The 26970-nt window shown below is 53.2% G+C and overlaps 2 protein-coding genes and 1 non-coding gene across 3 annotated transcripts; 2 read left to right on the top strand and 1 right to left on the bottom strand.

Annotated features, from left to right (window-relative positions):
* Nucleotides 1-17537: 17537 nt before the first annotated feature.
* LOC139321308 (interferon lambda-2-like) lies at nt 17538-20166 on the top strand. Its single transcript, XM_070949979.1, has 6 exons — nt 17538-17545; nt 17600-17735; nt 18463-18555; nt 19045-19188; nt 19291-19380; nt 20017-20166. The coding sequence occupies exons 1-6, from the start codon at nt 17538-17540 to the stop codon at nt 20164-20166; spliced, it is 621 nt and encodes a 206-aa protein (XP_070806080.1).
* A 4683-nt stretch (nt 20167-24849) lies between these two features.
* LOC139321522 (U4 spliceosomal RNA) lies at nt 24850-24990 on the bottom strand. Its single transcript, XR_011600798.1, has one exon. It is a non-coding gene; the product is annotated as a U4 spliceosomal RNA (small nuclear RNA).
* Nucleotides 24991-26479: 1489 nt separating this feature from the next.
* Nucleotides 26480-26970, top strand: SYCN (syncollin). The gene has a single exon (XM_070950043.1). The coding sequence runs from the start codon at nt 26481-26483 to the stop codon at nt 26886-26888; it is 408 nt and encodes a 135-aa protein (XP_070806144.1). The 5' UTR covers nt 26480; the 3' UTR covers nt 26889-26970.

The raw sequence follows: 26970 nt of genomic DNA, 5'->3' as shown, positions 1-26970 counted from the left end.
TTAGCAATTAGCATTCTCGTTGCTGGAAATGGCAGATTAATCATTTTACAATTTGGCTGGTCAAATTGATGCTTCAAAGCTGAGCTCAGCTCGCTGTATCAATAAGCAATTTCTTTAAATGTTCAAACCGATTTGCGTGTTCTCAAATGGGAGAACATTTCGGAACTGCAAGGTGTCCAAAAATCTCATTACAGGTAGTCCTCGACTTACAACACTTCATTTAGTGACCATTCAAGGTTACAGCGGCACTAAACAAAAGTGACTTATGCCCCTTTTTCACACTTATGACCGTTGCAGCCTCCCCATGGTCACATGATCAAAATTCAGACGCTTGGCAACTGGCATGTACCGTGTTTCCCCAAAAATAAGACCGTCTTATATTTTTTTGAACCCTGAAATAAGCGCTTGGCCTTATCGCCATGCACTCCAAAGCCCGATTGGGTTTATTATCAGGGGATGATGCCTTATTTTGGGGAAAACAGGGTACTTATTATGACAGTTGCAGTGTCCCGGCCTTACGTGATCCCCTTTTTGCGACCTTCTGCCAAGCAAAGTCAACGGGGAAGCCAGATTCACTTAATGACCACGTTAACAATAACTACAGTGATTTACTTAACAATTATAGCAAGAAAGGTTGTAAAATGGGGAAAAACTCACATAGCAACTGTCTTGCTTAGCAACAGAAATTTTCCGCTCAGTTGTAGTTATAAATCAAGGACTTCCTGTATTGTTTTACGGGGAGAAAAAAAATTGCTAATCTATTCTAAACCACTTAAAAGTTTTCAAGGAAACGTTCAGAACAGGCTGTTTCTCACCACTACACCGTCCTGCCCCTAGACTAAGGAAGCCAGGAAACACCTTGGCAGAGAAAACAGGAATCGGAAGCCTTTCTGGAATAAAGGAACTCAGAGGACTTTGCAAACCCAGCCGTCCTTTGCCTGCCTTTTCAAGCTTCAGGGCCTCCCTTCTTTCGGAATTAACTTCTTCCAGTTCTTATTTACACACAACTGAATCCTAGAACTAAGCTGCACTGCTCGAGCGTGGAATCCTCTGTAGCAATTTGTCACACTAATAGAGAAAGTGACGTGGGGCTCCTAAGGAGCCTTAAATTGAAAGGAAAGGAAAAGCAAATTGTGGGAAAGGCAGAGGCGTGTGAGTTGGGATTTTTCACAACTCGTGCAAATATCTGGGGCAGGCAAACTTTCAGCAGCTCAGGGCAAGGGCAGCATTCAGAACAGAATACAGAGTTGGAAAGGACCTCAGAGGTCTTCTAGTCCAACCCCCTGCCTAGGCAGGAAACCTTATACTATTCTGCACAAATGGCTGTCCAATCTCTTCTTGAAAACCTCCAGTGATGGAGCATTTACGACTTCTGGAGGCAAATCACTGGACTCATTAATTGTTCTGTCAGGAAATGTCTCCTTAGTTCTAGGTTGTTTCTCTCTTTGATAACATATGAGAGAAACCAGACTATAAAAACTGCTTTGTTTTGTTCTTCTTGGGCTTTACGTTCGTGCTGTCCATCTCCTTTGGGCTTTTCCGTTTATTCCAGGGTCGCTTGGCCGAAGCCCAAAGACGGAGCTGCTCAGGGATCTATGCCGAACCTGCCCCAGCTTTGCCAAGTGACTTGCTTTAAAACCTCCGTGCTATGATGTAGAAGGGGGGGGGTCTCCAAAGCTGGCAACTCAAAAGAACTCCAAACATTCAAAGGAATGTTTGTTGAGTAGTTTATATTTCTGTTCTATTAAATCAAAGGAGGTGTGGATGCAATATTTCAAGATCAGCAGCTGAAAACCCCAGCAGCTTTCAGCAGGCGATGGTGCTAGTCCTCTAGGTGGGAGGAACTCCAGCTTCCATCATCCTTAGCCAGCCCAGCTAAGAGCTAAGAAGGGAAGCCCGCTCAACAGCTGGAGAACCAGAAGCTGCCCAGCTGAGGATGCAGGCTGCAGAGGTGTAGAGCTAAGTCAAAGGGACATGAAATGCAGCCCCCACCCCAGTTCCCTGCTCTGAATCCAACTGGACACCCCCCCCCCACAGTGCAGGAGAGAGGCCTGTGTTCCTGACTCCCCCTCACCTCATCCACCAGCTGCATGAATGTCAGAATAACACCAGCATCCAGGATCTGATGACTCGCATTAAAACATGGGGGCTGGGGGCAGTGATTCTCCCCCAGCCTTGAATTAATTGCACAATATTTCCAGCCCTCCCCAAAGATGAAACTTGGTTGTTCTGCTCCTTAGCCTCTAGAGCAGTTTCTCAATCTTGGAGATGTTGAGATATGTGGACTTCAATTCCCAGAATTCCCCAACCAGCATAGCTGGGAGTTGAAGTCCACAAGGCTTAAAGTCACAAAGCCACCCCTCCCCTCCCTTACAAAAGTTTCTGAACAAAAAGAAAGAAAACAAACCAAGATCATCTTTAACCTCAGAAACCCTGATGAGAGCACCCCTCAAAGCACAATTCGGAACCTTCTCTTCGTCCCCACCCCCCCCCAAAAGAATCCAAAGCCTTTGATCTCCCTGGGGAAAACTAAACGGAGGGCTGGGAATTCCTGGACAAGCAGCCCAAGTCCCTGCATTTGTTCAAATGCAGCAGCTTTTTCTTCTTCTTCTCCCCATTGAAAAAAGTTCAGATTTGCGTTGCCCCAATTAATGCATACAGTCTGTCAGTAATTTGGATCATTTGCATGATGCATTAGGATTGCAAAGCCCCGGCCGCCTTTCTTGTTACGGAATTTATTCCAAAGGCCCAGCCAGGCAAAGCAAGGCCAGGCCGTTGGGGGGGGGGGGGGGGCTTCCCAGACACCCCTCCCCCATTAATTCGACTGTTGTTGGGAATCCGGATCGCCCTCTTCCAGTCCCCCGTTTTTAAGGAAAACTCAATCCCGGCTTCCGCCTCCAGCAAAGGGGGGCTGCTCCCCGGGGGCCTCCTGAGAGCGAGCGAGCGAGCGAGAGGGAGAGGCGGGCGGGCTTCTGCTGGTCGCCTTTGTCCTCCTGGCTGAAGAGCTCGGGGGGGGGGGGCGGGCAGCGGAGGGGGCGTTGCGGCCCCCAAGGGACGAAGGCCGGGGAGAGGAGAGGCGAGCCGAGCGAGACCCCGAGACACGCAGCGCCGGAACCCCAGGAATCCCGCATTCGCCGCCCTCCGTCTGTCTCAGGGCACGTGACCCCCACTCCCCCACCCCACCGAACGCCTCGCCCCCCGCCCCCCCCCCCAAAGGCAGAGCCCGGCCGGGAGCGGTCCAGCCAGGCCGCTGCGCAGGAGGCGGAGGCGCCGCGGCTGTTCCGCCGCTCTGCCTATGCTCAGAGGCCCGGCCCAGCCCAGCCCAGCCCGCCAGCGCCCCTTGCACGGGGCGGGAGGGGCTCCAGGGGCTCCCCGTGCGGGACCGGCCCTCTGCACGTGCTCGGCAGCCCCCGCCGCCCCCCAAGGCTTCCCCCGGGCCCGGCCCAGCAGCCGCTTACCTGCCTCCGCAGCCCCGCGCCGGTCCTCAGGCCCGCCCGCCGCCCAGCCGCCCCTCGCAGCCCAGCGGCCCGGGCGGGGAGCGCGGCGCGGCCATCGGCGCCCAGCCAGGCGAGGCGCGGCAGCTGCAGCGGGCCGGGCTGCGAAGGGAGGCGGCGGGCAGCGGCTCGGGCGGAACCGAGGGGAGAACCGGCGGGCGGAGCCTCCCCGCGCAGAAAGCGGCCCCGAGGACGCAGCTGACCGGGAGCCTAGAAGGCGCGCTCTCCGCTGCGGACCCGCCCCGCCCACGCCCCTCCCTCCCCGGCTGCGGCGGCGGCAAAGTTCTCCCGGGAAGTGCCGGTGGCGCTGCCGGGGCTGGCGAGGCTTGAGCCGCCCGATGGCTCCGAGGAAGAGGCGGCTGCAGGGGGAGCCCGCCCCACCTTTCCAGGCAGCCCCCGGCCGGACCCTCTGAGCACGTGCGAAGGCCGGAGCCTCGTTGGGGAAGGGGCGGCCGGCTGCCGGGTAGAGGGGGCGGGCCGTTCAGCCCCGGCAGAGCCCGGTGGGGCGGAGGAACTCTGCGCCCTGAGCTCCGAGGACGCAGCGGCGCTTCAGCCTCCCCGGACCTGCCGCAGAAGCGACTCTCGGCCTTAGTTCAGGTCTCGGGGCCGGCAGGCAAAGGCGGTGCTACGGGGGGGTGGGTGGGGGGGGGCAGGAATTAAAACGCGACTTCTTTCCTCCGCCGTCGTCTTGCTCCGGGTTGGCTGAGCAGCCCTTCCCCAGGAGCGACCGCCTTGCTTTGGGAATTAAGGCCCTTTGAGAGAAGGGAACCTTCGCAGGCAAATGTCCGAATTGGAGATTGGACAAATAAATAGGAAAAATGCAGATTGAACCATTACCCTGCATATGACTCAGATTTAGAGGGATCTTTTTTACACCCTCACTCTTTTTTCACACACAATTCCCAGGCAGTTTGTTTAGTTTTCGACAGCTCGAAATCCCTGGAAATCATTCGCACAAAGTCACCCTTTCGCAGCCAACCTCCATCTATAATCCTGTGTCGTTACCCACTTAGCCCTCCGAGCGGTCAGGGACAAAAGCCAAAGTATTAAAAATTGGCAGGTCACAAATCTGGCAGGTCTGGGATCCCCCAAGTCGTGTTTCTTCCTGCAGGAAGGATCCCAGGAGCTGCTCAGACTCTCCTCCTAATATTAAATGCCAACTTACCCGTAAGATTTCACACCTTAGGAAGTGGCCAAAATTAACCCTGTAAAAAAATTCACCATTTTTCCTTCGGGTGACACGTGTTGCAGATCGGCGTGTGGAGTGCACACCTGGGGAGGTTTGAGAGGAAGGGGAACACGGGGGGCGCAGAAGCCCTTATACAGGTAGTCCTTGACTTACAACTGTTTGTTTAGTGACCAAAGTTACAACGGCACTGAAAAAAATGACATTACATTTTTCACACAACTGTTTCAGCCTCCCTGGGGTCACGTGATCAGAATCCAGGCGCTTGGCAACTGCTTCATATTTACAACGCTTGCAGCCTCCCAGGGTGACGTGACCCCCTTTTGTGACCTTCTGACAAGCAAAGTCAACAGGGAAGCCAGGCTCACTTAGCGACTGTGGCATTAAAAATCATGGTGATTCACTTTAACAACTGTGGCAAGAAAGGTGGGCAACGCTCACTTAAGAACCGTCTCACTTATCAACAGAAAGGTTGGGCTCAATTGTGGACATAAATTGAGGACTACCTGTGCAGGAGCTCCAGAAAGCAGCCTCCGGAGTGTGGGGTTTTACAGCTGTGGGCTTCAACCGGAGCATCAGCATGGTACCAAGTCAAGGATGGTCCCTCTGAGCATGTACAAAGTGCCTCGGCTTTGTTCTCCCTTGCAATTGGAACACTGGGGAAGGGGGGGTGCAAAAGAAACCCACTACGGGAGGCATGGCCTCATTTTTTAAGTGTTTTTAAGTGTTTTATTGTTTTTTTAATTAACGGGGCCAAATTTATATATGTATATTTTTAACTGTATTTTAATATTTGTACTTGATGTTTTTACTTGGCTGTTCACCGTCCTGAGTCCTCAGGGAGAAGGGCGGTATACAAATTCAAAATAAAATAAAATAAAATAAATTTTCTTAATGGCAGGGGCAGGCAATTCTGCCCCTGGCTAGCCATCTCCTCCTCAGACACCCTCCATGCAGGATTATCCGGGTCCCTCAGAGGCGGTCAGCTTGCACCCCCGCCCAACACACACACACACACACACACACACACACACACACACACACACACACCCTCGCCCCGCAAAATCTCCTTCCCAGGCCAGCTTCCAATCTCTGTGCCCCAATTGCCTCTCTCCGCAGCCTGACTTATTAATCCCCCTCCTCTCTCCCCGATGCAGCTGCCGATATTAAATTGGGAGGGGGAGGAGGGTCCCTTTAGAACTTAGCAATTACTTCCCTGGCCAGAAGGGAGGGGGGGAGGGGGCCGGTGGCAGCATTGCCCCCTGACTGGTTCAGCCTGGCGTGTCCTGGCAATTCTTTATTTGCAGAAATGGACTCAGGAAGTCACAGGAAGAGCTTTGGGCCTTCTCTGTCTGCAGCGGTCTCTGCTCCCCATTTGCTAAAAGGGGGTTCTTCAGATTGGGGGCAGAGAGAGGGTGGGGGGGGGGGTAAGCAGATCCACAAGGAAACAGCCCCTCACCCCCACTGGCTCAGGCCTTTGGCTTTTCGTGATGCAAACCTTTTGGACAGGAATAGAGTGGTGGGCATTTTTTTTCTTCCTTCACCCCCATCCCCACCTGCCTTGCTATTTTCCCCCCAATTTACATGTGTGTGTGTGTGGGGGGTGCATGCATCCCTGCACACCTTCACAGGTGTGTTGTTTCAGCCCTCCACAGCATTCACAGTTTGCCACGTGACCCCTGGGGAAAATTTCATTGTCCTCCCCTGGTCCGAGGCATCCCAAAAGAAACGGCAACTGGGTGCCCACCGCTGGGATCCCCCTTTCGGCCCTAAACGTGAAGCCAGAGCAGAGGAGGGTCAACCCGAGGGGTCACCTGCTGCCCAGGTGTCTGCCAGAGGGCAGAAGGCTTGCAGATGGCAGCCCCCTTGCCTGCTGCCTTCGTTGACAGACCGACCTAAAAATGCCTGAAGACGCCGGAGGCATTTTGAAGACGGGTCTGACGGGGGAGGGGGGGACGAGGCCTCCCCTCCACTCTAATAGCAGCACCCTCAATAGCAGCCAAATCTCAGTCTCTCTTATCTGGCTGCATCTCAAAGGGGGGGGGGCAACTGTCTGATCCCCCCCCCTTGAGAATTTCTCATTCCTGGACTTGGAGCTATGCAGAGGGGACCCCCAGATCTGGGTCTCTCTCAAGCCCCTTAGAGGGATTGGAGGCAAGGAGAGACTCGGGGGTGGAAGCTGCTTCTTCCACCTGCCTTTCCTTCTGGGGAGGGGGCACCAGGGCCGCAGCCCCAGCCGAGGAGCTTTTAGCCTTGTGCTTCTGGCTGTGTAATTGGATTTTAATAGACTTCAGCGAAGCTGATGAAAACTAATAAGCACCCAAATTCCTCGGAAATACAGCCAAAGGGCACCATTTCGGATGCTGGCAGTGGTGGGGGAGGCAGGGAAGGGAGGGGGCTGGTTTTGACACCGGAATCTGGGGTCAGGGAGCTTGCTTGTGGGACACAGCCCCTGGCTGTAGGTTTGGGGGGGAAGAATGAGCGTTTGCCCACCCCCACCCCATGATAGGCTGGTGCCAGGAGCCTCGGATGCCACCCATCAGGTGCTGCTTCCCTGCCATCTCTAATCCCTGCTGCCTACCCACCCACCTCAGCTGATGCGTCAGAGGCGGCCCCTTCCCCCTGCATTCCTATCAAGGAGAAGCTGCGGCCAGCTTAATCGCCTGCCCCCCCCCCTTTTCAGAGGAGACCACAGACTCATTTGTATTCATTCATTCCATTTCCATGTTTTAAAAACAGCGCTTAAAGCAAAAGTGTCACGGAAAGGCAGAAAAATCAACGAAGGTGAAAGCGACACACAGAAGGAACCAGAAAGGAAAAGCAGCCATGGACTAGACAGGCCCCCCTCCCGCCCCCTCCCCCCTTATGCTCAGGTGAGACCCTCCTTTGAGCCCTGCAAGATGGCTCAGCTCTCACTGGGGGTCATGAGAATTCATTTTTAAAAGAGGAGAGAAGCAGCTCCCTGATTTGGGGGGGGGGGCAGTCCTCTAGATGCAACGCTGGTCAGATGCCGCTAAAGGAGGCAAGCAGAAGGAAAGCCACCAGGGTCAGTGGAAAGAGCCCCTGGCCATTTGGGAAGCCAGGTTTCCACGACAGGCTAACTCTCCCGTGAGATTCTCTCGGTCTTCGTGTCGTGTGAAGCCAGCTTGACAAAAGTTGATAAACCAGAGTTAGGCAAATCATAATTTATCTGAAGACAACCCGTGACGGTGCGGAACAAGATACGGGAGCTTCGCTCAGCCCCACATGGGAGCACCTCCTGTTCTGCTGTTTTAACTCCTGGGGCTCCAACGACCCCGGGGGGGGGGGATGGAGGCTGAGGAAGGCCCTCCTTTCTCCCCATCACCGCCTACATGTGTTCTGTCTCTTTACATTCCAGCCGATCCCGTCAGGCCAAACCCTACTAATTCTTTATTTTTAAAAATTTTGGCAGGCACATTTACATATAAATTGAATTCTGCACCTCCCAGGAAATCCCCCTCTCGGCAGCCGTGGACCTACCCCCCCTCCACCCCCACACTTGTCAAAACGGAGAGAAGAGGCAGCAGCCTTGTTAACGGCAGCAGCCCCCAAATGGGGGATGTTTGGGGCTGGCAGGCAGGTGAGGCACCCCAAACGCCCCCCCCCCACAAGGGAGCCCAGCCTGCCATATCCAGGGGCTCCTCTGCAGACCTCAGAAGGGACGTCGGGGGTCTTTGGGGTCCCAGATCCCCCGGCTGCCCCTTCCTGGCACAGAGCTACAGACCCCACCTGGTGAAAGGAATGGAAGCGTCTCCCATCAGGCTTAGATTCCTGGGAGAGATTGTGTGAACTCGACCCACCTGGCAAAGGGACTCCCACCCCAAAAAGGTTCCAAATTTATGACAGTTCCGAAGTTACGACACCCAGCTCTTCCCTCTCCCCCCTCAGTCATGTGGGTGCATTCATGGCCGTCAGCAAGGGCCCCCTGGTCACGTGACCACAATACACATTTTTGGCAAAAACTAGTGTTTAGTTCCGATTTTTTTGAAGAAATGCCCCATAGCAAACGAGTTCACTTAATGACCATGGATTCATTTTACAACTGCACCATTTGCTTAACGGCCACCACAAAAAAAAAAGGTTGTAAAATCAGGCTCTATTACAGTCGCAAGTTAAGGACCTGGACTTCTGATGGGGGGGCACCCGCTCAGGACTCCGGCCTGGGGGGTCCCGGATGCCGCCAGTCCCGTGATGGAAAGGCAGCACCGGCCTTGTGAATAGCATCCTCACTGAGGATGGGGAGGGGGCACGCCCCCCCCGTCTCTGCCCACTTCAACATTGGGGCCACTGTGTCCTGCAGGTAGACAGAAATCCCTTTGCGACAATCATAAACCATTTGCAACTAATCCCTGGACAATCTGGAATTCTGGTTGGGGTCTTATGGTCTCACATGCAGCGTTTATTTATTTATTACATTTGCCTCCTGTTTCAATCAGGCTCTCAGCACTTCACTCAATGGGGGGGTGGGGGGAGAGAACAGCTTAAACCTCCACGGTAGAAATAAAATCCACATAAAATGAAAACCATCACCATAAAACAAGTCGCAGAAAAAAAAACTTCTAAAAAAAGAAGAAGAAGAAGGAGAGCCCTGATCCGATCCAAGCGTCCTCCGGAAGTGCCACTGCAGGGAGGAGCTGGCTGGTTTTCCACTGAACTGGCTCTGCTGCCAAGAAGTGGCACCTCTTGGTATCCTTTCCTTTAACCCTCCCAAGCAGTTTCGATGACCTCACCGGAGGCCGAGCTGGGTGACGGAATCCCTTGGCCCACACTGGAGGGACAGCTGCCAAGGATGGGTTTTGCCAAACTGCCGCTGTGCTGCACCCAGAAGAGCCACGGGGAGAGGCGGCTCGCCCCACGTCTCTGGCCCTCTTTGAGCTGCACCGGGCAAACAGTCTTTCAGGAATTGGCTAGGCAGGGGGTTGGACTAGAGGACCTCCAAAGTCCCTTTCAACCCTATGCTTCTATGTTCCAACCCAGTTCAGGGGCCCTTTCAACAACTGCACCAGAAATCAAGTTCCTAGTCCTTATGACTTGTTGGCAAGCAGTAAATAATCTCTCGGCAAGGCCTAGTCCTGCCTGAATAGTCAAGAAGCCAGCAATGGTTTGGGGGGGGGGCGACCCTGGAGGCAACTGAAGACCTGCCCGGACTTGCAAACTCAGCACAGGACAGGTGAGCCGTCCCAGAGAGGGCGGAGCGCTTGGCACGGTCCGTTTGGCTTTCCTCCGATGCCAAATTTAGTTCTTTTATGTCGCTCGCTCCGTGCAGACCCCACCCAGGGCAGAGAGAGACACGCACGCTTGCACACACGTGTGCATGGCGGCCTCCCTCTCCGCCTTTCCCCAGCGAAGCCCACTCTCACCAGCGATCCTCGGGGCTACAATCTCCAGGAGCAAACGGCATTTTCTAGGAAGATGAGAAAAGCCTCGGACAATGTGGGGGAGGAAACGGCAAGGGGGGGGTCATCGGGCAGCTTTGCTGCTCCTCCTGAGCTATCAATTATCCAGGAACATCTGAGATGCCAGGAGCCCTTCAGCTTCCTTGGGTGAGACTCAGACACCCCTTCAATCCCCCAATTCAGGGCTCACACTGCCAAGAGAGCCCCTCCCTTGCATAAAGGATCCCCGTTTGCCCCCCCCTCTCCTGCAAAGCTCCACCTGGCCCATCCACCAAGCCTCCCTGGGCAGGATTAATCTATGCCACCAGGTCACGAATGTCTCATTAGTCACACATTAGAGGCTCGTGGCTGCCACGGAGGGTCTGGGGATGCTGATTAAGTGGCTGCTGGCATTGGAGGGCACCCCTCAGCAATACCAACAGGGGGGCTGGAATGGGGAGGGGGAAGAGCAGAGGGCAGGAAGGCTAAAGGAGTCGCAGGACATCCCACGCCTTGCCTTGCCAGCTGAACTTGGCTTCTTCACAACCAAGATTGGCCTGGGTCGCCACCCTCCTTGCCAGGCTTCTCTGGGGTCTCCCCTCTCTTGGAACTGCAATTGGGGGGCCCTTTCCCTGGGGCCCTGAAAGGCCGTCTTTTCCAGCTGCCTGGGAGCACCAGAACATCTGCCAAGACAAAAGTGGCCCATCTCCGCCTCTCCGCCTTCTTCCCACCGCCGTCCCCTCCCTTCCCTGGCTGGCTCTGTTTGCCATGTCCGCCCGTTGCGGCTGGCATAAATCAGAGACCTTGAAGGGGGAAAGTGTGCAGCTCCCATTTGACTCGTCAGGAAATTCAAAGAGCGTTAAAAGCTTTGCACTTAGCAGAGGCCGGTGGGAGAGGCTGGAAGGGCACGGGGGGGGTGGGGGGGGTCAGCAGCAGTCACCACCCTAGAGAGACTCAAGCCTTGGTGACATGGCACCATGCAGCACGTGGGCCCTGTGGCCCTTTTCCTGCCAGAGATCGGCCAGTGGTTTTCAGCACCGGTGGCAGGAGAGCGAAAGGCTTCGTGGCCCAGAGGACTACCTAATGAAGGAGAATATGTGCAGCTCAGGATTGACCCGGGGAGCTTGCTTGTTTTTTGCAGACGTTTCATTACCAAACTAGGTAACCCCATCAGAGCACTCAGGATGTTACCTAGTTTGGGCAACAAGCTAGAATTCCCCAGCATGCACTGGCTGGGGAATTCTGGGAGTTGAAGTCCACAAGTCGTAAAGTTGCCAAGGTTGGAATTTCCTGCGTTAATGTATATGAATCTCTTTCAAAATAAATTCAGAGTTATTTTTCCCAGGCTTAGTTGCTTTTTTCCCACCTTTTACTTTCTGCGTATTTTGGCTGGGAAGGGGGTGGGCAGGGACCAGTCGTCCAGCTGCTGACTGCCCACCTCTCCCCCTGGCCTGAAGGGAAGTCCAAACAGCCAAGTGGGATGATGCAACCCAACGCAACCTTTACTCATCTCTGTGGATTCTGCCCATGAAAAGCCCAGACAGCCCCACCTGGGCAACGGCTGGTTGGGACTGGCATGGGGCTTGGCTTAGGAAGAAGGCGGGAGAGAGAGGAGGCCGGAGGGCCTCTCCAGCAGAAAGCAAGCTCTCTGGACACAGCCAGGGAGGGTTTCTTTACATGACCGGTCAGCCCCGAATGAGTCATGCCACAGTCGACTGAGGTCCGGTGACCAAACGGTGCCGACAGGATTCTGGATCCTCTCCAGACCAAGGAGGTGGCACCAGAGGGGGGCACAGAGTAGCCAGGAGGGAGGGGAAATGGGGGCAGCTCCAGGCAGGAAACCTGAAAACCAGGAAGGGGATATTCTAGAATCCAGGGGGAAAAATGGCACATTTCAACCCCTCGCTTCCCCAAGGGGAAAAAAAACCCCAATCCCTGTACTGGTAAGCCTCAACTTACAACAGTTCATTTAATGACGGTTCAAAGTTACAACGGCACTGAAACGAGTGACTTCTGACCGTTGTGGTCACGCGATCAATATTGGGACGTTTGGCAACCGAATCCTATTTATGAGAGTTGAAAGGGTCCCAGGGTCACGTGGTCCCCTTTTGCGACCTTCCGACCAGCAAATCCTGACTGGACTGTCTGTCTGTCAGAAAAGGGGCAGGGTCTCCTGCTTGGGCAGGGGGTTGGACTAGATGACCTACAAGGTCCCTTCCAACTCTGTTCATCTGTTAAAGCCAATGGGGAAGCCGGAAGCATTTAAGAACTGTGTGGCTAACTTAACAAGTGCAGTGATTCAGTTAACAGTTATGGCAAGCAAGGTCGTAAAATGGGGCAAAACTCACCTAACAACTATCTCGCTTAGCGACAGAAATTTTGGAGTCAATTGTGGTCGTAAGTCGAGGACTACCTCTATGTCCCAACTGCAGAATCAAATGTCCAGATTTGGCGTAACCGAAAACTGCTCGCCAGAGGCTGAGGGGCTCTTGTGGGGAGTAGAAATGAAGCTCGATATTTTCTTCTTTTTCTCCTTCAGCTCCAGTTCAGGTCAACCTGCTTCCTTCCTCCCACTTTCCATGCAAACGGCTTCAGGATCGATACTGTTTAGGGAGGGACATCACTAGCAGATAAACCGCTCTGCTTATCTTGGGGAGGGGGCTGAGTTAATCCGTGGTGGGCATCTCTAAGAGGTTTGCCCTGGAATTAAAGAGGCAGAGGCAACCAAACTGGGAACGCCAATCGATAAACCTGCAAAATGGTTGTTGAAAGGCTTCTGGAGACGGTGTGTGTGTGTGTGTGTGTGTGTGTGTGTGTGTGTGTGTGTCTAAGTTGGCCTGGGGGGGAGCTGATCCAACAACTGGCCTGCTGCCCACAGCCGGACAGGTCCGGCCACAAATAGCTTCTCCCAAAGAGGCACAAAACACGCTTTTGGGGCAGACAGGAGCCACCCATGACCCATCACTCCGCCCTTCCCGGTCCAGGTGGAGAAAGGAACCAGCCAGCCTGGATGGGCCAAGAGAGAAAGAGGGGTGGAAGGGGGGTGGATCTCTGACCCCCTGGACAGGAACCCCTGTGGAGCCCTCCTTCCTGGACCCGAGGGAGGAAACAGCAACAGGAAGTGAATCCTGGGGAGATGATCAACATTTTGCTGGGGAATTCTGAGAGTTGGTCCACAAGTCTTAACGTTCCCAAGGTTGAACACCTCTGTGGTATTACATCACTAATGACTCTTTGGGGAGATTTTGGCCCCATCCTCAAGCATTTGGCCCTCAACCCACCTCCCCAGATTGTGGGGGTGGGGTGGGGTGGCACTCTGGAAGCTGACCTCCCCAGCAGAGGATGGGCACCACTTGTCACCTCCATCCAGAGACCACAAGCGCCAGGGTCCTTCTTGCCCATCACAACTCTCAAGGGGCAAACTGCTACAGCAAATACTCCCCCTCCCCATTATAGCCATATCTTTTTTTCCTGAAAACAATCCCTGACTAGATGACTTCCAAGGTCCCTTCCAGCTCTATTCTGATTGATTCTTGCTTCCCTCTCTGCCAGGGCTGGAAGCTGAACCCGAAGCCTGGCCTGGAGGGCGGGCAGGCAAGGGGCCTCCGTGCTGGGTGTCCTCCTCCACTGCTGGCCAAGGTCCACTGCTCCCACTCCTCGGCCGGCCTGGGGCTTCCTCAGCCTTGCTCGAATCGGCCTCGGAGTTTCAAATCCTTGCACAGAGACTCAGCTGGAGAGCCGCGGAAAGCCCAGGACTGCCCTGCACACCTGGCACCCCTCCCGTGGCTCCTCCTCCTGCAAAACGAAAGGGCTTCCTCCAGCAATGACCTCACCTGGGGATCCCGGTCTGGATGGCTCACTTTCATTTTCTCTTGCTTGCTTTCCAAACGTCACCTGTAGGACCAGCTTGTTTTCAGGATCCAACCGAAAACTGAAAAACCGTGAGCGATATAAAAAGAGGAAGCATGGAAGGCCCAGGACATTGTCAGGTTTTCTTAGCTGGGATTTCAGCCAGCAGGCACAGCCGACCAGAGAAGCATGGACTCCAAGATGGAAATCTTCTCCCTTCGCCACCGGAGCTGCAGCCCATCCTCAGGGGCAGGTGAGTCAGTTCCTGGAAGTCTCCTTTGCAGCCGGGATGGTGGGTGCTCATTCTTGGAGGTCTGGGAAAGACTGAGGTGGAAGACGTGGAGGTCAGAGACATGGAGGGTTGTGCAGGGCTTCCAGGGGCTCATCTGCAAGGTTCCTTCCTTGGCTTGGACATCCGTGCTTGGAGCACGCTCAGCAAGGCAGGAGCCACACCTCATCGGACGTGACCCTCCAGCGGCCCAATAGGGCCGGCCTTGCCGTTGGCCGAAGGGCCCCAGAAGTGGCAGGAAATTATTCTCTCTCCTTCTGCAGCAGAGACCGAGGAACCGCTGGGAAATAGAGATATCTAAAAATTTGGGAGAGGCCCGGTGCTTAGTGAGAAGAGTATATAACTCTTTAAAGTAGGGAATAGTTATCCGCTCTTCACAAGAACCGCCTTTCGTTTGGATGTAACATCCTTTCCCCAGCCGGCCTCTTCCAGATGTGTCCAACTCCAACTCCCATGAGTCTGCTCCAGGAGACACTGGCGGCTATGGGAGCGGAGTTGGACACCTCAAAAGGGTATCAGAGTGGGCAAAGCTGCCCTGCACGAGTGTTTGGGGGACGTGGGTCCAAAAGTGAAGACGATGGCCATAATTTTGTAATTGATTCCAGACCCCAATGGAGCAATGGAGCCCAAAATTTCTGTTGCTAAGCGAGATATTGGTTAAGTGAAGTTTTGCCCCATTTTATGACCTTTTCGGCCATAGTTGTTAAGTGAATCACTGCAGGTGTCAACTTAGTAAGACGGTCGTTAAGTGAATGTGGCTTCCCCGTTGCTTGTCAGATGGTCGCAAAAAAGGATCACGTGATCCTGGGACACGGCGACCGTCATAAATATGAGCCAGTTGCCAAGCAGCCGAATTTTGAGCACAGGACTATGGGAGGGTGCAAGGGTCATAACGGCTATAAGTCACTTTTTTCAGCCCTTTACAGCTTTGAACAGTCACCGTTGTAACGGTCTCTGAGCTGTTGTAAGTCAAGGGTTCAGGTCCAGAATTGTGACCATCATCTTGACTTGGCGGTTAAAACCCTTCAGACACTCCAGCAACTGGGTGCATAAGGACACCATCGCCTCTCGCCTTCACCGTGGATAATGAAAATGAGGTGGACAATCCCCTGGCCTAGAGGGAGATTCAAAGAGCCGAGAGATTTAGGACCCCAAGGACAGATCTCCCACTCCTGCTAGGTCCCCAGGGACTGTTCCCTGATGCCCCACCCCCACCCCTGGGGTCTGGCGTCCTAATTGCCCAATTACTCAACTTCCCAATGCAAATAAGAGCCTTGATAGTACAGTGGTTTAGTGCACCCTGTTATTAACACAGCTGTCTGCAATTACTGCTGGTTCGAATCTCGCCAAGGCTCAAGGTTGACTCAGCCTTCCATCCTTTCTCAGGTAGGTAAATTGAGGACCCAGTTTGTGGGGGCAATAAGCTGACTTTGTATAAATATACAAAAGTATGAAGGCTATTGCTTTAACGCATTGTAAGCCGCCCTGAGTCTCCGGAGAAGGGCGGCATATAAATCAAATTTAAAAAAAAAATGTACTGACAGAGAAGTAAGCGGGGACAAATGGCTTGGGCGACCTAGCGAGGACTGGGGAGTCAAGGCAATTACCTTTCAAGAAAGAAATCTGTGTAGCTCGGAGCCCTCGGTGCTTCCTGAGCCTGGTGGTTTTCTTGCCAATGTTTCATTACCCAACTAGGTAACATCACCAGTATGGGTAGTGGGAGGTCTGCCACCTGTTTACATGCAGTAGTTTGCCCTGCCGGTGTTGGTGGAGGTGTGGTTTCTTTCTTGGTAGTGCTTTGATCAAAGTATTGTTTTCAGCTAGATGGGTTTGTCTGGTGTTAATTTCTGCTTATCTGGGTTATTGTTTTCAACTTGATTGTTTCTCTGGTATTAATCCCTGCTTATCTAGGTTTTAATTGCTAGAGAGGACATGCTCTGGTCTTTTTGTTCCCTTCTTAGCTCATTGTCTCTTTTGAATAATGATTATGAACGTGGCTTATTTCTATGCGTCTACTGATGGCAGATTTGTCCGAGTGTCAAGCATTCACAGGAGGAGTGGGGTGGACAAGAAGCCAACCTAACCGGAAGCTTCTGAGGGGTTGTTAAACCCCATGGTTGCCTCTCCTTGTAGGTTTAGTATTGAAGGTAGACTACTGATGAACATGGAGGCTTCATGTAGGTGACAGCGTTCATTAAGCGTTTAATGCAATCAACCACCAGCCCTGTGGAATTATTATCATCTTTGAACGACGTGAGGAATGAATGACCTGTAGCATTTGAAAGTTGGCACAGCCATCCGAAGAATTTGCACCAACGTTGCTCCCTTCCACACACCGGTCTGATATGAGGAAAATTACCAGAAAGTTCCTGCTCCCATTCATTAAAAAAAGGGTTACCAGCATCCACCAGTCCAGTCCTTCTAAAATAAGAGTGGCCAACACACTTTTATGACCTGTGGACTTCAACTTCCAGCCACTATGGCTGGCTCAGGAATTCTGGGAGTTGAAGTCCACCAGTCCTAAAGGGGCCAAAGTTGCCTACCCCTGTTCTAAAACAAGCCAGGCAGAGAGAGGTCCCAGGCACCCAGTTCCTTTCAACCCGTTGCTTCACCTGCACAACTTGGTACCCTTCCAGATGTGATGACCATGCAGCCCGGGAGAGGATAGAATACCCTTCAGGGGGCTGAAAGGTGTGGCCCCATCTGGGGGCCTCCCAATCTAGCACCTACTGGCCAGGGATAATGGCCCTGTGGCCTAGTACATTAGGGCCATATCCTGCTGAAAAAGACAAGATTTCCCAAGATGAGGGCGTCATCCTTTGGGAGGTACTCTCTGACTTATAACTCACGCACCCCTGCACAATCCCCGCAAACCTTGCATAACTCCCTTGTACCCGACTTCACAGCCCTGATTTGCATGCCGGCTCGTCTTCCTTGACCCACAGCTCATATACCCTCCCTGGCCTGTGCCGGGCCCCTCATGCACCCCCAAGCCCCTCCCCGGCCCCCAATGCACCTCTCGCACACCCTTCAATCCCTCCCCCACCTGGTAACAGCCACTTACCTGTTTGCTGGCCTTGGACGTAGGAATCTGGCAGGAAGCATTGAAAATGATGGTCACGGCCGACCACGGTGCTTCATCAGCACCGAATTGGCCACAATCTTGCAAAATTTCAATACCACCGGAGTCGCGGGTCCCAGAGTTTGGATGCATTCTGTAAGTTAGCCCTTTGAGGTGATCCTGGTTCAAAAATTGATGCCCTGTGATGTTCTGTTTTGCCCGGTTGAAGGTTACAGACACCGGTGTTTTTAGGAGCATAGAGATGTCTTGGTAGGGAGAGGCGAGCTCCCCGTCCCTAACCGCCTCCTTTGCTTCAGGTCCCAGGAAGTGGCTGCTGGGGCCTCTTGCCCTTGTGATCCTGCTAGAAGTCGCCCGGGTGCAGAGCCTGCCCATCGGATCCTGCTATTTCCCCCAAATACCTGAACATTTGAACGCCTTTAGGCAACTCAGGAACCAATATGTAAGTCCTCACCTGGAGCTGCAGTCCAGGGCCGTCTTCGGGCTGGGGAGCATGGGGGCTTTCATCAAGGGGGCGAGGTCTGGGTTGAGACAGCCCTCTGGAAGCTCTTGGGAGGGTCCTTTTGCAGGCTGAGTGGTGGGTGGAAGACCCTGGACAGAGCCCCCTTGGAGCCCAGGAGGGAATGGATCTTGAGAGACAGACAGCTGGGGAGACCCTCCCGGCCCTGGCAGTTGACAGTCTCTGAAGGTGGTTCGTTTTTATTTATTTGTAAAATTTATTGGCTGCCCATCTTACCACAGGGTAACTCTGGGCAGCCTATAAAATATAACTGGGCACAAAGATATGATTTGATATATGATATGATTAGATTAGATTAGGATTTGATAGTCAGAGAGATAGATATAATCTCATAAACACCGTGATACGATTACAGATGGGGAGGGCGGACGGGGGGCAGGGGGCATCTGTTATTAATCAATCCACCAACTTCACCGAGATGTTCCCCTGGTTACAAAGGTCTTGCAAAGGCAGCCATTGTGACTGGTCCATCTTGCAGCCATAGAAGCCAGGCTGAGCTGCCCAGATGGGGCCAGGAGAGACGGCCTGCCGACCACACGCCCCACCACCACCCAGAAGCCCCAGGCTGGGAGCTTCCAGGGCAGCCCTGCAGCCTCTTCTCTCTTCCTGATATTTCAACGCTGCCTCTCTCTTCCCTTCCCAATTCCAGGAGGACGAGAGGTTCAAAGGAGGCGAACCCTGGAAAAACTGCACACGCCACCATCTCCGCTTCCCCCGAGGGAAGATGCACCACTTGAGAAATGTAAGTGACTCCTGCCAGCCCAGACCCCAGCCAAGGGGGAGGACAGAGGGTGGCACCTCAGGAACAGGGGCCAACAAAGGATGGCATCGGTGCAGCCCGACCCCCAGCCCAGGATTTCAGGGAGGAGGAGGAGGACATTTTCTGTGGATCTCTTCGGTCCATATCCCAAGGCTTTTGATCTCCCAGTGACTTTGAATGGCAGAGTTTGGGCATGTTAGAGCCCCCTGATCTTCCCAGGTGACTAACCTTAAAGGGGCAGCCTTAGCTGGGATGCCTTTGGAGGAGAGTCTGGCCAGCCCCACTTCGGACCAGCTCTGGCCACGAGACAGTGTCCAGTCACTCCTCCCTGGCATCAACCCTTGGTGGGTGTTAGAAGCAAATCTCAAGAAGGGGAGATCCTGCCCAGGTCAAATCCTGCTTTCTGCCCCCACCCCCCCAAAATTCCATTTGGAATATTCCAAAATAATAAAGTGTCATCTTTTTTGGTAGAAATGGGACAAGATGGAGGCTGTGGAGGCGGAACTGGCCCTGGTGGTGCCCGTTTTGCAGAACCTCAGTGAGCCTGCCTTCTCCAAGCACGCATCCAAGATTTTGGAGTTCCTCCATCCGTTCCAGGAGGCTCTGGCTGCCTGTGTAAGTACCGCCTTGCAGAGAGAGGCCTCTTCCTTCCCCTCCCACATCTGGGGACCAGGGGGGGAGGCAACACTGGCTCAGCCCCCTCCTCTTTTTTTTCAGATCAGGGACAAAACCCCCCACAGACAGAAGTCCAGCCTCCTCCAGCAGTTCAAAGAAGAGATCCAGAAATTCAACGCCAGCAGCGTTCAGGTGAGCAACGAGATATTGTATTTCTATGGTTTATTGTTTCTGCTGTTTTAGTCCAGGCTAGCTGCCTATGTGGGCTTAATTGCTTTTATTGTTTTCTGGATTGTGTAAGTCTCCTAGAATCTAATATAATGTTTTCCAAACTTGGTAACTTTTAAGACTTGTGGACTTCAACACCTAGAATTCCCAGCCAGGATGTGGGGACCAAGTCCCACAATTCATGCTGGCTGGGGAATTCTGGGATTTGAATTCCACACCTTTTAAAGTGGCCAAGTTTAAAAACTGGCGGTCCCATGGAGGCTTCTCTAAACTCGGCAGCTTTAAGACTTGTGGACTTCAACTCCCAGAATTCCCCAGCCAGCTTGAATTGTGGGAGTTGAAGTCCACACATCCTGGTTGGGGAATTCTGGGTGTCAAAGTCCACAAGTCTTAAAAGTTACCAAGTTTGGAGAGCCCTGGTCTAATGGAATGGGTCCCTCTAACAAATGTGTTCAATCACCTTGAATTTTGAGGTGGGTTGAGCCTTTATGGTTCGGCTACCTGTAGAGCCTCCATAGGTGAAGCCCGAGAGAGCCACAGGGATGAAACGGCATGTGGGGGCAGAGGGTTCATTATCTCTGCTTGCTTCCTTCCTTCCAGCAATCGCCAAAGTGCCTGGAGGCAGCGGTCGGCCTGAACATTGTGCACCTCCTGGAAGTGGACATCCGCCAGCTCCAGCACCTATTCCGCCACCGCCACGACCCCCGTACCACCACCCGCTTAGGTGAAATCCTGCAGGGGCCATTGTGACCGGCCAAGGCTGCCCAGGTCAGAAACGCAGCCGGAAAGCACACCGACTCCTCCATAAATGACAGTTCTCTACTACCAAATTGCCTTCAGAAGAACCAGGATCAGGGGAGCTGCAGATTGTTCTGTATTCCGCGCGCTTCCCTCCACACGGTGACCTGCAGACGCCCTGCGGACGATGGGATCTGTCGTTCCATGTGTCTGAAGGGCACCACAGTGAGGAAGTCTTAACCTCACCATGATCCGGAGCAGAGCTCTGGATTCCCAAGCAGGCTTTTCACGGGTTGCTTGTCTTATTTAGGTCCTTCTCCTTGCCCCAAAGAGCCACCTCGGCTAAAGGATGCCTTTCCCCACGCATGCTAGATTCACTGCTCCGGCAGGAGGTTCCTGGTGAACCTTTTCTGCATCCTGTTGTGCCATGTTGGCCCTTCTCCCCTGGCAGGAGAGGCCGTCGCTCAAGGGCTTGGTGAAAAACGTCATGTTTGCAAAACTGTGATAGCCTAGTGTTGTAAAAGGGCTGCTATATTTATGTAATTTATTTTAATCTTCCTGGATCTGAAATTAACACCTTTGGGGGGAGGGAAGTGGGGGGGGGGTCCCATTATTTAAAGTGAGTTGTATTCATAAAATAAGAATGTTATTTATTCATGCCTCCCCTTCTGCCCAGAATGGTTATAATTTCAAAATAATTTCAAAAAGGAACTGTAAGTGAGCTCACCTCCCAAGCAAGGCTGACCTCTGTTGGAAGCAGCAGCCGTGTGGAGGGAATCATTCTGGAGAAATCAGCAGCTGGGCTGGATCCGGACTCCGCATCCAAGTAATCCGAAGGGGCTGCTCTGAGGTTCAGGCGGAGGGGCAGCTTTGGCTGAGAAGTCCACTTGAAAGGGAATTGCTCTCAAGAAGCAGAAGGCGAGGAAACAGCCAGCCGGGAGCATTTGGTACGAAGGGAGACGACTTTCCACTCTGGCACCAAAAGGATTTAAAATATTGTTAATACTGTACCTGTAATTTGGTTTCACAAGCCATCCCTGTGTATGAGGTGATAAGAATTTGGCTGACAGACCAAAGAATATGACTGTATCTTGCCGTTGAAATTATAATTTATCTGTTATTTGCTATTTTTATAAACAATCCAATGCTATTTATTAAATTTTATACCATGCCAACAGAATTAGAACCTACCTTGTTTTTTTATAATGTACTAAAATCAGGGGGGAGGGGGGCAGAGAAAGGGGGGGAAGGAAAATAGGGAGATGGATGAAAGGAAGGAAGGAAAGGAGGAAGGAAAGACCCTCAGCTCCTGTCTTGGGGACAAGGTTGGGAGCCAGGAGATATCTCAGAAGCCCAACAAGATCAACCAGATCTACCAAGCATGATCTCTTGGCCCCTCCAGACAGGAGAACAAAATCTGGTTTTCTAAACATGCCTCAGCCAGTTGGATTTGCAAACTATACCAAAGCAGAGCACAAGATTTTGTCCCCACAACCTGTGAAGCCAAAACCAAACCCTCTTTGGGCTGGGTCTGGTGTGCAGGCCAGATGTGGAGCTTATAAGGTCAGGCTGGCCCCAGCAAGCCCCCCTCCCCAGTCTTAACTCTTGCCGACAAGGCAAAGCCAGGCCGAGCCCAGGGCCCCCTCCAAGATTGGAGAACACCTTCCTCTCGGCTACGAAAAAACGGCTCCAAACAGCCTCCCTCATGCTGCTCCTTGACTGGGTTAGTACTACAGCTCCCATCAGCCCCACTAAGCAATGGGAGGAAACTGGCTGGGGAATGCTGGGAGTCTGGGGCATCTTGCTTACCAGGCCTGGAGCAGCTGCTGCCCCTGGCAAGGGGGCTCTCTCGGAGTGTTTCAGGTTCAACTGGCAAAGCCATCTTGACTTTTTTGACTGCCCTCTAGAGCCCTCTCCTTCCTTCCTTCCTGCACCCTGACTGCTCGCTTTCAATCCACCCACGGCATCCATCGGTGGGTCTCGGCTCTCCATCCCTCTAGGGATCTCCTGGCAAAGGGCCAGCTTTCTGCCAACAGGCCACAAGATTCCGGATGTGGCCACATCAGCCGGTTTAGTTTCTGCCCAACAGCTGCAAATTCTGCCTGCAAGGGAAGGCTGCCGAGAATTTTTTAACTTCATGCCAGCATTAATCACCCAGGAGCTAATGATGTGTTGATGGGATTAGTAATTTCTCCCCCCACCCCCCACCCATATGTAATTCAATTAAACACCTTCACTTTTTTGTGTTTAAACAAATTAAGTCTTCCCTATTTGCTGTCAAAACACTCAGGGCTGGGCTAAAAGGGGGGAAAGCGGAAGGTGGGGGGCTTCTGAGCCCCACTTGGGAGTTGGGGACACGTCTCCTTGCCTAAGGGGAAGCAACAAAGGAAACAGCCTCAGATCCAGCCAGAGAGAAATGCAAAATACAGGCAGTTCTTGACTTATGACCACAATTGAGCCCAAAGCCTATGCTATTAAGTGAGAAATTTGTTAAGTACCTCACTTACTTGTTATGTTTTATGACTTTTCTAGCCACAATTGTTAAGTGAATTTGGCTTCCCAGTTGAGTCTGTCAGAAGGCAGCAGAAGCAGATCACGTGACCCTGGGACACTGCGACTCTCATAACTATGAACCAGTGCCCAAAATGAACCGTTGTAAGTCGAGGACTGCCTGTATTCAATAGAACTTCCTCCTGAGAAAGAGAGAGGGTGGTTTTTTCTGCCATCCTATGATCTGATTTAGCACAACTTCCTTTAAAAACCTTCGCTTCCCATGTGGTAGACGGTCTTTTAAAAATAACTCTTCCTGTTTTCACGTCAGACAAAAATCCCCGTTACGGGATTTGCACTGAATTTATTTTTGGCTGGGGATAACGGACACATCCTGGGAAATAAATAATTCAGTATTCCTGGGTCTACCTGCCCTTTGAAGGCCACGGGGACTTGGTAGGAGAACCGGGCAGCATGGTTTCAAGAGTCCTTGTGTTGCTGCAGTAGCTCTCGGTTCAACGGTTCCTTCTCCTTTTCAGTATCACCACCAGCTGAGAAGTGAAAGCACCAGAGAGACTTTTTAGACTCAGATTAAAGGAAAGGTGGAAAAATAGACTGTCCAACGTTTCTCAACCAGGGGAGCTTGAAGATGAGTGGACTTCAGCTCCCAGAATTCCCCAGCCAGCATGCTAATGAACTTGAAGATGGGTTCGGCTGGGGAATTCTGGGAGTTGAAGTCCACCCATCTTAAAAGTTGCCAAGACTGAGAAACGCTGGGTTATCAGCTCCAGAGGGCATCACCTACTATTTTCCTTTTGCTCTGCACACGCGAAACCCGACATTTCTCTCTTGCAAGCTGCTCCCAAACCCTTCGGACTTTAAAGCATTTGTACCCAACAGCAGCCAAGCGGTTCACAGACTGCAGATCCAAGCAGCCCTTCTTTCCTTCCTGCTGCTTTGCTCGCTCCGCTGCTCTTCATGGTGGCTCAAGGCTAGAAGAGTAGTCAAGCACCCAGCCAGGATTGAAGGAGAACAAAAGCAGCGGAAAAGGCTGGACACAATGCTGTGTGTGGGGAGACAGTCCTCGGGAGAGGGAAAAACATCCTGCAAATCACCCAGGTTATCCTGAACAAAACATGGGGGGGAAAGATCATTAAAGCTTTCTCCAGCACTCCTGCAGGTTGCTTCCATTCTTTGCAGTCCCACAAAGCTGTCGTGTTTTTCTGTTCGTGGCAATAAAGGTAATTTGTGACTCTACCTTACTGAGCAGGTGCTTTCAACAGAGTAACTGAAGCTTGTCGAGAAACAAACAAAAAATCCATTAACTTCCCCTCTTGCAAAGCAGGCCCAGCATTTATAAACTTCTACATCTGTTTGCAACCCAAAGGGAGGAGGCAGGGATGAAGCCCCTTCTGTAACCACGTGCCCCTGGCCTGTGGCCAGCCACGGGGGCACATTTTCTTCACCCAATGCCCTTCTGCATTGTGCCCACAAATGGGCCACAAATATACTAGATAAATAAAATTAAATTAAAAAAACATGTTTGCTGTTCCTTTCTATTGATAGAAGAAAATATTTGCAGCTCAATGGTGAACTGTGGGCTCCTTGAATTTGAATTGAATTGAATTGATATCCCGCCCTTCTCCCCGAAGGGACTCCTTGGTGCTGCTCTCTGAGCTTGACTGCTTTCTTGCAGACATTTCATGACCCAACTAGGGAACATCATCAATGCTAGAAAAGAGGGGGGTTTAGGAGGAGGAGGAGGGCTGTAGGGTCCTTGGCGCTCTCTGATCTTGGTGGCTTTCTTGCAGACGTTTCATTTCCAAAGTAGGTAACATTGTCAGTCTAGAAGGGAGGGGGGATTAACCTAACACTGATGATGTTACCTCTGCAAGGAAACAACGAAGCACAGAGAGCATTAAGGATCCCACCTGTGAGGCTGAAATCTGGGTTTACAGGAAGCTGGGCTAAAAGGAGAGTAAGAGCCGGAATTGCAGCCTAGGCTCTTGGCAACCTTCACGCCGTTCACAGCTGTTGCCCGCGTTCCAAACGCACGTCGGAAGGTAACGCATAACGATACAGGGACACATGAAGAACAACCGATACAGAGATGCAGAAGAGCCCTTCGTCGTCACCCGCAGACGTGAGGAGCAATGGAGGCCTCAGGCGCCGACCTTCTCTAATCTTTGAAACCAAGGAAATCAGTCTCCGTAGAGACCGTCAAAAATTGCCATTGCCGACTATATTTCAAGTCGTCAAGGCGGGGTATTGGGAAAAGTTTTCAATTAGCAATAATCGCGCCTCGGATAAACCTCATTGGCTACGATACTGCCACTGCGCAAAGCTATCGAGTCGTTTTGCCGGCACCGCCGCCCTCCTGCTGGACGCTTTCTCACGTGAGAGTGAGCCTGCCCAGACAACGGCTTGAGGAAGCAAGAGAAACACCTCAGCGGCGTTTTAGATGCGCGTCTCCTCCTGGGACGATTTGGGGAGAAACTCTCCGCTTCTCTCCTGGTATTTTCCCGAATCGGTGGCCGCAAAGGATTCTGGGCCCCGCATGCATATGAAGAAAAGCGCGGGCGGGAGGCTGGGATGAAAAATGACGCAAAAAGAAGGCGGAGCAAGCGCCGTTGAAAGTTCGCCGAGAAAGCGACCGTAAGCCAATCACCATGAAGAGAGGCGGGGCGAAGCGGCAGCCCGGCCCCGCCTCCTCGTCCCTGACCGTTCCGAGTATTCGGTTAATTTGCTGTTTTTGGGTCGGTGGGTTTCGGCTTTTTCTGCTCTTAGTGGCTTTTCTTCCCCAGCCTCGCGTGGCCCCGCCCTTCCGGACTTTGCCCCAAGAAGAAGGGGGCTCCCACCCGGTGGCCTTCCCTTCTGGCGCGCTGCTTCGGACTACACCGCCCATCATCCCTGGCCAGAGCCCCATTGGGCGCTGCCCAAAGCCCCCCAGCGGATCCGGCTCCCTTCACGCTCCGCACGCGTGGAAATGCAGCCCGGCCCCTCGCAGGGTGGACCCCAAGGCAGAGTGGGAGCCAAGCCCCACCCGAGACGCGGGGGGAGAGGAGCGGGTTGGAGGCGAACGCAAGCAAAGCGCGGCTTCCCCGCTGGAGCTGCTTTCCAAAGCGGCCCCTTCTTGGGTGCCTGTGGAGCAAAGAGACCGGCCACTGGGGCGCCGAGCCTGCGAATTTAGCCAGGCAAGCCCACCCACCCGCTTCTCTGCAAGCCACAGCATGCGGAGGGCAGCCTGACTAGTTGCCGAAGAAGCCCCAGAGGATCTGGGTTGCAAATGACAGCTCCCTCCTCCCCCATGAGTCTGAGGGTGGTGGGACCCCCTGCCTGCCAGGGGAAAGCCGCAGCTGGGCCCTGGGAGAGTCAGCAGCTGAGAGAAGGGGAGGAAGTTCCCAGCTGGGAAGAGAAGGTTGGTCACTGGAAGAGACCCAAGTTCTTCCCTCCTGCCAGCTTGGCAAGGAGAGGGCAGCCAACGGCCATTCATGCAATCCGGATCACAAAAGGAGGAAGGGTCCAGCTGCACAGGGATGCTTGGACCCCCCCGCCAGGGAGGCCAGCATCGGTAAATCTGTTTGGCCTCTCAGAAGGGCCCATGAGAGGCTGCAAAGCAAGCATGCCAAATTGGCATGAGATATGCCTTGGCACCTGGCATATCTCCCTGAGCCACCAAGGCTGCCTTGGAAGCTGGGCACCCAGCTGGCATCTTCCCTGCTGCGACCTTGGAGCTGGGCCCATGTTCCGTGGGCTGAGCTTGCGCCCACAATGCCCAGAGGGGTGCAGCTCTATAAAGTTGCCCTCTGGCCCAAGGACTGGACACTCTGGCCAGGATGAAGGCTTTGCTCAGCACCCTCCTCCTTCTCCCGCTGCTCTTCGCCACCGGCCAGGCCCAGTGCCCGGCCCCCAACGAGCTCAAGAACCCGCACCCCAATGGCACCAAGGTCTGTTCCCAGATGTACACGGATGACAGCCCATACTACGACCTCTGCTGCGGTGGGAGCCTCCTGATGGTCTTGGCGGGTGAAGACCAGCCGTACATGCCCACGGCTTTCAACAACAAGGTCTCCTCACTGGTGGTGGGCCAACGGTGCGAGCTGACCGTCTGGTACAGGAAGGGCAAGGGTGGCAACACGCGGAAATTCAAAGCCGGAGCCTACCCACGCCTGCAGGAGTTCAAGAGAGGCCTCTTTGGCAACTGGGACGACTCAATCTCCGCTTACTACTGCAAGTGCAACTGAGTCGGCCTGGCGTGAGCCAAGAAGGGAGCTGCCACCATCCTGCCCATCCTCGCTCAAGTGACCCCCAGAGCCCCCCAGCTGA

The sequence above is a fragment of the Pituophis catenifer genome, unplaced genomic scaffold, assembly GCF_029215685.1.
Source record: "Pituophis catenifer annectens isolate HBS135680 unplaced genomic scaffold, rPitCat1.0.hap2 SCAF_9, whole genome shotgun sequence".
NCBI classification, from domain to species: Eukaryota; Metazoa; Chordata; class Lepidosauria; order Squamata; family Colubridae; genus Pituophis; species Pituophis catenifer.
This window is presented reverse-complemented; position numbering and strand designations above follow the sequence as displayed.

What these genes read in the sequence shown, in the direction of transcription:
- SYCN (XM_070950043.1), top strand. Translation starts at nt 26,481, where the DNA reads ATGAAGGCTTTGCTCAGCACCCTCCTCCTTCTCCCGCTGCTCTTCGCC.
- LOC139321308 (XM_070949979.1), top strand. An exon ending in GGCAACTCAGGAACCAATAT is followed by an intron (nt 17,736 to 18,462) that starts GTAAGTCCTCAC and finishes TCCCAATTCCAG; the next exon opens with GAGGACGAGAGGTTCAAAGG. An exon ending in TCAACGCCAGCAGCGTTCAG is followed by an intron (nt 19,381 to 20,016) that starts GTGAGCAACGAG and finishes CCTTCCTTCCAG; the next exon opens with CAATCGCCAAAGTGCCTGGA.